Source organism: Oncorhynchus mykiss, chromosome 3, assembly GCF_013265735.2.
Source record: "Oncorhynchus mykiss isolate Arlee chromosome 3, USDA_OmykA_1.1, whole genome shotgun sequence".
NCBI lineage: Eukaryota > Metazoa > Chordata > Actinopteri > Salmoniformes > Salmonidae > Oncorhynchus > Oncorhynchus mykiss.
This window is the reverse complement of record NC_048567.1, coordinates 9,891,598-9,900,777: the sequence shown is the minus strand read 5'-3', so window position 1 is coordinate 9,900,777 and position 9,180 is coordinate 9,891,598. Positions and strand designations below refer to the sequence as shown.

Genomic DNA, 9,180 nt, shown 5'->3' with positions numbered 1-9,180 from the left:
ATAGTGAGTGTCATGATCGACAGTAACTTTCAGAGTCCAGTCTTGTCCTCAATCAGTCTAGTCTAGACTGTGTCCATGCTTCCAATGCACTCATCACCTATCTAAATAAAAGTATTACACAAGGCATTGAAAAACAATTATATTAATAGTACTAAATGTTATAAAACAGGTCCTAGGAGTGAATAGTTATAGTAGCTTGATTCAAGTTGTCCATCAGGTTTGCACAAGAAAATGTCTAGAGTGAAGTACTATGCAAGCGCAACAAAGCTCTGAAAAAAAAACAAATAGACAGAGACATCGATTCATTTTATATCGCTATCTTTATTTGTATCAGATTCCAGGGAAAACAAAAAAGACTTTAGGCCTTGTATCCACGGCTGGATCTGCGCCCACGAGCACGCTCAAACTTCCTGCCCTTGGAGCGAATGTAGGGCCTGAGGGAGAGAAGGATATGCCATTAATTCAGTGTTTCAAACCACTTCCTAGATTCTGCAGATAATGCAAATCTGCCAGTCTATCAACTTAATGTAAACCAAAGCTATAGTCTGGGGACAAAACTAGCAAAATACAGCTAGGCCTGATGCATTTAAATTATGCATTTTTCCTTCTCCGTTCCTTCAAGTAATCACCGATATGATATAACTGGGTTGGAGAAAGTGAATCTAGTGGATCTCAGGCGCATACATTTTTCATATTTTGTAAATAAACATTGAGTTCAACAAATTGTTCTACACCAAAAACGTTTTATTTTGATCAGAATGATCCAGATTCTGGAATCCTCCGTTTTGCAATTCAAGATCAATCTGGACGTAAACATTTAAAAAAAAAAATAAAAATAAAAAAGATGAATCATTCTGATCAAGAGGCCACAACATCAAGATCACTGAATCCAGATGTCCAGTGCTTTGAACAGGCCTACCTACACCTCGCCATCTACTGGACAGGTTATGGCACTACCGCTAAACTGTCATAGGGAACCCGAGAGGAGTAAACTAATGTATATAGTGGTATTTGTATTTATATCATAAGATTTTCACTGTACCCTGCAATTACACCTGCAACCCCTGTAGGTGACGACATTTTTGTTACTCTCGATGTTCAACGATGTAAAGTTGCACGCGTGACTGTGCTCCTTTTCCCTTTATGGCAGTCTCTCTCAGTCTACCTGACTGCAAAGCCTAGTCAGACTGGCCTGTGCTCTTGTTCTTACAAGCGAAATGAAAAGATTCATTAATCCAACATAATAGAAGGACAATCACTGTCTGCACACCGCTCTCACCATCACTGCTAACATGTACACCCCCCCCCAATTTAGTTCAGATCTACATGATTCACGTGGATGACCTATTTTGAAATCATACCTGTATTTGACACTTCTCAATACAAACAAATTGCCACATTCAGTACCTATACTGCAGTCAAATTAATTCAGATGTAAGAGTATTTTAAACCTCCTCACCTTAGTTATATTGCCTTTCACCTTTATAAACCTACCCGGACGGGGCGGCAGGGTAGCCTAGTGGTTAGAGTGTTGGACTAGTAACCGGAAGGTTGCGAGTTCAAACCCCCGAGCTGACAAGGTACAAATCTGTCGTTCTGCCCCTGAACAGGCAGTTAACCCACTGTTCCCAGGCCGTCATTGAAAATAAGAATTTGTTCTTAACTGACTTGCCTGGTTAAATAAAGGTAAAATACATTTTAAAAAAATACCCTGAATGCACCCTTCCGGTGGGATCAGGATTATCGCCATCTAAAAACAACCCTAATCACTGCCGTTTGAGTTTTGAAAAACGCAAAAACAAATCTTCCCTATACAGAGGACCCAACTCTCATTTACCAGTTTTGAAATAATAAATTCTAACAATGAATTCAATTGCCGTTTTTTTAACACTGGGCTCAGGGGATAATTCAGTGAGGTGCAACATATAGATTAGAACATTTCAGACAAACTGACAATTGTTTCTACATGACAAGAGAAACATGGTTGTCCTTCTCTACACAATGCACATCTAGTATCCTCTTTCTAAAGTAGGGCTCTCCACAACAAGCCCCCGTACTAACAAAACATCTTATCGAAGTTCTCAATATTCAGAAAGTGTCCTCCGTTTAAAAACATTTGTGATTTTCATTGAAAACCAAACTGGAACGAACTTGTCAAACAATTTGGAAAACATTCTATAAGTTGATAGATATTGAATGAAACCCTAGGAGAGCAGCAATCTCAAGAAAGGGGTACAATACTCACTTGGTGTGGCTGTGGGGGGTTCCACAGGCTTTTCCAAAATGCCTGTACACCTCTCTGCCCTTACGGGGTCCTGAAAGAAGGAAAACAAGTGAGTTTCCGACCAGAGTAACAGGGCTGTCACTACTTAATAGCCACAAAGCCAAAATTGCCTATGATGTAAAAATGAATGAACACAAAATTAGCTTTTTGGCCGTAATTTAGGTTAGCAGTGTGGTTAAGGTTAGGTTTAAGAGAAATTTTAGAAACAGGCAGGGTTTAGCCATAATCCGACTGTGGCGGTGATAACAGTAACAGGACTGTAGAGCAAAGGTACAATAGAATATTCCCAGCATAACTTTAAACTTGAACATCGTTCAAACTAGCAGTGTTCTTACCTGACAGCAGCACGGTGCCCTGTCCTTTGGGGGCAGCCAGAGCTAGCTGGTCAAAGGTCATGACCTGACCTCCGGCCTTCAGGATCCTGCGGCGAGCGCCGTCAGTTACCTTCAGAGCGCACACCTAAGGGAAGGGCGAACAGAGCACGTTTAGCAACTCATGATAACACTTAATTCATTTTCAGTGAAGTAGTCTAACACTAGTCCAGAAGAGCTACCTAGTTACAGGGTGTGAAGGCTTTTGTTGTAGCCCAACACCAGATAAAAATTGCCAGGGGTGTATTTACTCTGCCGATTGTTGTAAAACGTTTCTTAAAACGGAAGCAAAGGCAACGGAGGGACCTACCTGAATTTGTCCAATAGAAATGCTAGTTTTGCTCTTAAACAGTTTCCTCAATAAATACACCCCAGGTTAAACCAGGTGTGTTAGTGCTGGAGCAAAAGCCTGACCCAAACAGGCATCCAGTAAGTTAAAACAATCTTTACCTTGAGCTTGGGGATATCCTGAATTCTGACATCATCAGTGACGGTTCCCACGACAACTGCGGTTCGGTTCTCACGACCAGGCAGTTTCATCTTACGGATCTGAAGAGGACGTCAAATAGTTCAGACGAGGGACAACCGCCACAGGGTAAAGATAAATACTAAGATGCTTTCACTTTTCTATGTATTCATATCAATAAACCTGGAAGGACATTGTCCCGGTTTCTCAATAGCAATGGAACTTAGGCTAACAAGGGTTAATTGATGCATCGTTCCTACAAACTGGCGAATATGTAACACGAGTATCCCAAAAACACAACACTGCGAGAACGTTCACAAGTGCGTGGTTGGAGCTGCCTCAATACTGATCGGAACGAAAGAAAGGCAGCGCAGCTATCAGATCAACTTTCTCCATTCAAATCATACTGACGACAGATCAGACCCTAGAGGGATATTACCACCGTTGACTACAAATATTTAGGCAGTTTTGTCTAATCCAATAATAATGCACCAAATAAGATTTGTCATCATTGCACGTTACACATGAAATATTGAGGCAAAAACCTACAATTATAAAAATATAACTAATTGAACATCAAATCAATTTAGATGACTGAAATAGGCATGCATATATATATATATATATATATTTTACCTTTATTTAACTAGGCAAGTCAGTTAAGAACAAATTCTTATTTACAATGACGGCCTAGGAACAGTGGGTTAACTGCAGGGGCAGAACGACAGATTTGTACCTTGTCAGCTCGGGGGTTAGAACTTGCAACCTTTCGGTTACTAGTCCAACGCTCTAACCACTAGGCTACGTTATGTAGCCTGTGTTTTATCCTATCCTGTGTGACCTGGCTGGACTCAAGCCTGGGGGGGGGGGGGGTGGTGGTGGTGTACAGTTCAAACACATACAGAGTATTAATATATTAGGCAAGGCTCTTTGATTTACATATAAATGTCCCAGAGACCCGCTAGAGTCTAGACTGTTATCATAGTCCTGGAGGGCCGATGACTCTTTCCATAGTCAACAAATCCATGACTTCCATGCTGAAGCACTGTGGTTTACACTCTCTCCAATTCAGAAGTATTGTTGGTTTGACTGATAGGAAAGCCAGTACAGTGATATGTTGCGTGGTTCTAGGTTGGATATTGTCCACCCTACTTCCTAGCAGGCACACTAAAGTACAGACAACATATCTACCTCAGTCCAAAATCTTTTGACGTCTGGACATTTCCATAAAATATGCATTTGTGTACCAACCTCGCCGCAGCCATGCCAATACAATTCTGAAAGGCTTTGATAAAAAAAAAATTAAACCTGTGAGGTGTAATATAAGCCTATGTAAGACCATTTGAATAATTTTATACCTTACAGTTAGTTGGATATCAATGTTTTTCCATATTGCATCCCATTGTACAGTGGAGTGAGAGATACACCCAAGTCCTGTTCCCAATGTAACGGAGTAGGGATGTTGCTGTTTGGGGAGGAGAGACCAACCAGCTTGTATAAGGTGGAAACCGTTCCTTTCCCATTAGCAGCACCCCTTAGTTTGTTGTCCATCACGTTTAGATCCCACATCAACACCATGAGGAAATAGATTATTGATTTAAGTTGCAAATAAGGTAGAAATGCCATATTATTTAAGCCAAACTCTGCTATCAACTCTTTAAAATGGTTTGACATCACCATCCCTTATGACCTGCCCCACCTGACTGATGTTTTGGCATAGCCAGGTAATATTAGCCAATGTCTTTCTCCCTGTAGTAAACAAGGGGTTGTTCCATATTGGACATGAGGGATGCTTCATAGATAACCTTTATGAAGTATCTTTGCCACGTCACATGAAAACTCAAGTGGCTTATCTTACAGTGGCACTTGGGGTAATACCATAATGATGATATAGAGATCAAATTACTGTCACAAGACAAGTAATACAAATAAACAGGAACAGCTAATCCACCCTTGCTTCTTGACATGGACAGTGTATGGTTAATTATTGGTTTCTTATCTTTCCACAATAAGCCAGAAAATAGACTACACATCTCTTTAAACCAGTACTGAGAGAATTGAAGGGGTACAGAGGACATAAGGAACGGTAGCCTAGGGAGTATGTTCTTTAACACCTCTGATCGTCCCTATAGTGCTAAAAGGTAGAAGGTAGAACTGTCATCCCTAATGAGCTGTAGGACCCTTGGTATCGTACAGCTGGGATTTGACAGTGTTAGTATGATAGAGTATAAGTTGGTTTTGAAGTCATGACCACTCAGTGATACCACTTATATCCCCCTTAGACTGTTTTAATGCGGTTATCTCGGTTTCCATTGCAAGATTATTTTTTTTATTATTATCCTTTGCTAATTTGGAACAATAAAGACATTTGCAACTTCGTATTTGTAGTCAACTTTGTTCTAAAGTTATCTGCGGTCAGAAACATCTTGATTCCATGTTTAGCAGAGATCTTGTGTATAAAGTGACGCAGATGGGAAAAAAAAGCATCCAACGACAAACACTCAGTAAATAATGAGCGGTTTCAAGTCCAATTTTAGTAACGATGGTTTTGGGAAACCGCTGAGCTTGCACAAAGCTCCAACAATGAACTTAGTCTTAAGATGCATTTGGGAAACTGGGCCATTACATTTAAGTAATTTAGCAGACACAGGAGCAATAAGGGCATGACAGACTTTTCACCTAATGGGTTTGGAACCAGCAACCTTTTGGTTACTGGCCCAATGCTCTAAAATCGCTAGGCTACCTGCCACCCCAAATGGGACATGTTCAAGAAGTCACACGAGAGGTGGAAAGATCTCCAGCTCACTCAAAGATACCAAATCATCAGAAGGTATATTAACAACGACATAGGAGTCAAAGGTTAAAAGAGAATCATAACTAGAATGTTTGAGCAAGGAAGTGTCAAAAGGCCAATAAAGCATTGTAGCGCAACAGGCATAAGCAGGAGTACCAGCTGAAGTTGTCCTCTCACTTGTACTGTTGCCCTCTTAAGTCTTTGAATCTGTGAACGTTACTGCCATTCAATTTAGTTGATTGTAGCAATTTGATTCTGTAGCAGGTTAAAAACACAGCAAAGGGACAGATTGATGTAACTCACCATGCGAGACACTGATATCGGAGGCCTGTGGGTCCTGCTCATGAAGAGCCTCCTGAGGACCACCTTGTTGAAGGGAGCAGTGGAGCGACGGGCCAAGAATCTGTACAGCTTTGGGGAAGAGAACAAACATTTATTAAGTAGAAAGTATTGACTACTCAATGTAAAATGTTAACAAGGGTTACTCTGAGCTATGTGCTGCATAGATTTTACAATTAACCAAAAAAAGTATAACATTAAGATGGTAAAATCAACAACTTAGTTGTCGGACTACTTGTTTACATGACAATGCCTTAATGTTAACTTGAATCAATGTATAAAGGTTGTGACACTTACCTTGACCAGGAGCCTCAGGTAGATATCCTGACTCTTGGGCTCCTTTCGGTGCACCTTACGGTCCTTGTTGTGTCGGATGTCAACTCCCTGTGAATAGATGGTGCAGGTAAATACATGCAAACTTGCCATTCGCGCACTGATCAATTGAAAACCAAATCATTAGTTACACATTGTTAATGACACTTCTGATCACTGTGCCAGGAAAAGTACCGTTGCATGCTTCTGAACCCTATGCTTTATGGCTAGGCCTCAAACGACTGTAACGTTAGTAGACGTGGTCTGTGTAACTCACACCTAAACAGCACACAAATCATTCATACCCAACTTGAATTTGGCGGCATACCGTTTAGCATAACGTTGCAGTCTCATACACAGCGGCTAACTAGTGAGACAGTGGAGTAACATAGTTCACCAACACTGGTCAAATAGCACGTTTTCATTTAGGGCCATCAACCTAGACAGATATCCGATACGACTTGGAAAAGCCTCAAAACGAAGATACAAAAGTTACCGACATTCCTCGAACAGCAGTACCATTATCTTGTGTCTAAATTACACGGAGTCTTTCAGTAATTAGTGAAAATACCAGGTAGCAAGCTAGCTACTGTGACGCTAACCCCAGGTAGTGAAGGACTGAACCGTATCGCTAAAACGCCAAATAGTATGTCAATACCATTCGGAATTCAAACCAAAGACATCAAGGCAAATATTTACATGGAAATGGTTGAGTTGTGCTACTGTAAAAGTGAGGATGGACTTAGATTATCAAGTCGGAGCATTAACGATGTTTTCAGAATCTGTACCTACCATCTTAGACCCAGAGTGGAAAGGAAAAAGGAAGGGTCGCTGTCTCGCGATAAACACATCTCCGCGATTACGGAGGTCACACGCGTTTTCGTTGGCTGTTTTGCTATTACTTCCTGTGTGATCATCACGTCGTCCAAAAGTCATTATATTTATATTTTATGTTATTCTATTCGTTAATTAATTTAATCCATTCATCATTTGTGTATAGGCTAGTGTGAAGTGACTTTCTAACCAATAAAACCACTATGTGAAAAACAAATTACATTTCAAAATACAGTAGTCTATTATATTTTACCATGTGATTTACATACAATTAATAGCCAATTTTATTAACAGAACAGAACATTTAACTAGCTTCTCTTCTTGTAATTTGTCAGGCTCTTTATTTTTTTACTTTATAAAATATTTAAATATGTATGTTTTTGTGTCAGAATTCATAGTTCCAGCTTTGAGAGAGAAAAAAATGCATTTCTCATATATACAGTACCAGTCAAAAGTTTGGACACACCTACTCATTCAAGGGTTTTTCTTTATTTGTACTATTTTCTATATTGTAGAATAATAGCGAAGACCTCAAAACTATGAAAAAATGCATATGGAATGATGTAGTAAGCCAAAAAAGTGTTGAACAAATCAAAATATATTTTATATTTGAGATTCTTCAAAGTAGCCACCCTTTGCCTTGATGACAACTTTGCACACTCTTGGCATTCTCTCAACCAGCTTCATGAGGTAGTCTAGTCACCTGGAATACATTTAAATGAACAGGTGTGACGTGTTTTTATTTTTAGTAATTTATTTATTTAACCTTTAATTAACTATGTTAAAAGTTCATTTCTGGAATTTCTGTCCTTCTTAATGTGATTGAGCCAATCAGTTGTGTTGTGACAAGGTATGGGGTGGTATACAGAAGTTAGCCCTATTTGGTACAAGACAAGGTCCATATTATGGCAAGAACAGCTCAAATAAGCAAAGCGAAATGACAGTCAATCATTACTTTAAGACGTGAAGGTCAGTCAATGCGGAACATTTCAAGAACTTTGAAAGTTTCTTCAAGTGCAGTCGCAAAAACCATAAACTATGATGAAACTGGTTCTCATGAGGACCACCACAGGATAGGAAGACCCAGAGTTACCTCTGCTGCAGACGAAAAGTTCATTACAATTATTTGCACTTCAGATTGCAGCCCAAATAAATCCTTCACAGAGTTCAAGTAGCAGATGCATCTCAACATCAACTGTTCAGAGGACACTGCGTGATCAGGCCTTCATGGTCGAATTGGTGCAAAGAAACCACTACTAAAGGACACCAATAAGAAGAAGAGACTTGTTTGGGCAAGAAACACGAGTACAAGCAAGTCTCGTGGAAATTTGTCCTTGGGTCTGAGTTTTGGTTCCAACCGCCGTGTCTTTGTGAGATGCAGAGTAGGTGAACGGATGATCTCCGCATGTGTGGTTCCCACCGTGAAGCATGGAGGAGGAGGTGGGGTGGTGTAGGGGTGCTTTGCTGTTGACACTTTCAGGGATTTATTTAGAATTCAAGGCACACTTAACCAGCAAGCCTACCACAGCATTCTGCAGCGATACGCTATCCCATCTGGTTTTCCCTTAGTGGGACTATCATTTGTTTTTCAACAGGACAATGACCCAAAACACACCTCCAGGAATGTAAGGGAGAGAGTGATGGAGTGCTGCATCAGATGACCGGGGTTCCACAATCAGCCAACCTCAACCCAATTGAGATGGTTTGGGATGAGTTGGACCACAGAGTGAAGGAAAAGCAGCTAACAAGTGCTCAGCATATGTGGGAACTCCTTCAAGCT

The 9,180-nt window shown here is 40.3% G+C and overlaps 1 protein-coding gene across 1 annotated transcript; it reads right to left on the bottom strand.

Moving 5' to 3' along the window:
* Window positions 1–301: 301 nt before the first annotated feature.
* On the bottom strand, window positions 302–7,517 carry LOC110508611 (60S ribosomal protein L18). The gene is made up of 7 exons (XM_021589267.2): window positions 7,359–7,517; window positions 6,552–6,638; window positions 6,219–6,326; window positions 3,106–3,204; window positions 2,620–2,743; window positions 2,246–2,315; window positions 302–434 (listed from the first exon to the last, which is right to left on the bottom strand). Exons 1-7 carry the CDS (start codon window positions 7,500–7,502, stop codon window positions 359–361), a joined length of 708 nt encoding a protein of 235 aa, XP_021444942.2. The 5' UTR covers window positions 7,503–7,517; the 3' UTR covers window positions 302–358.
* Window positions 7,518–9,180: the final 1,663 nt, after the last annotated feature.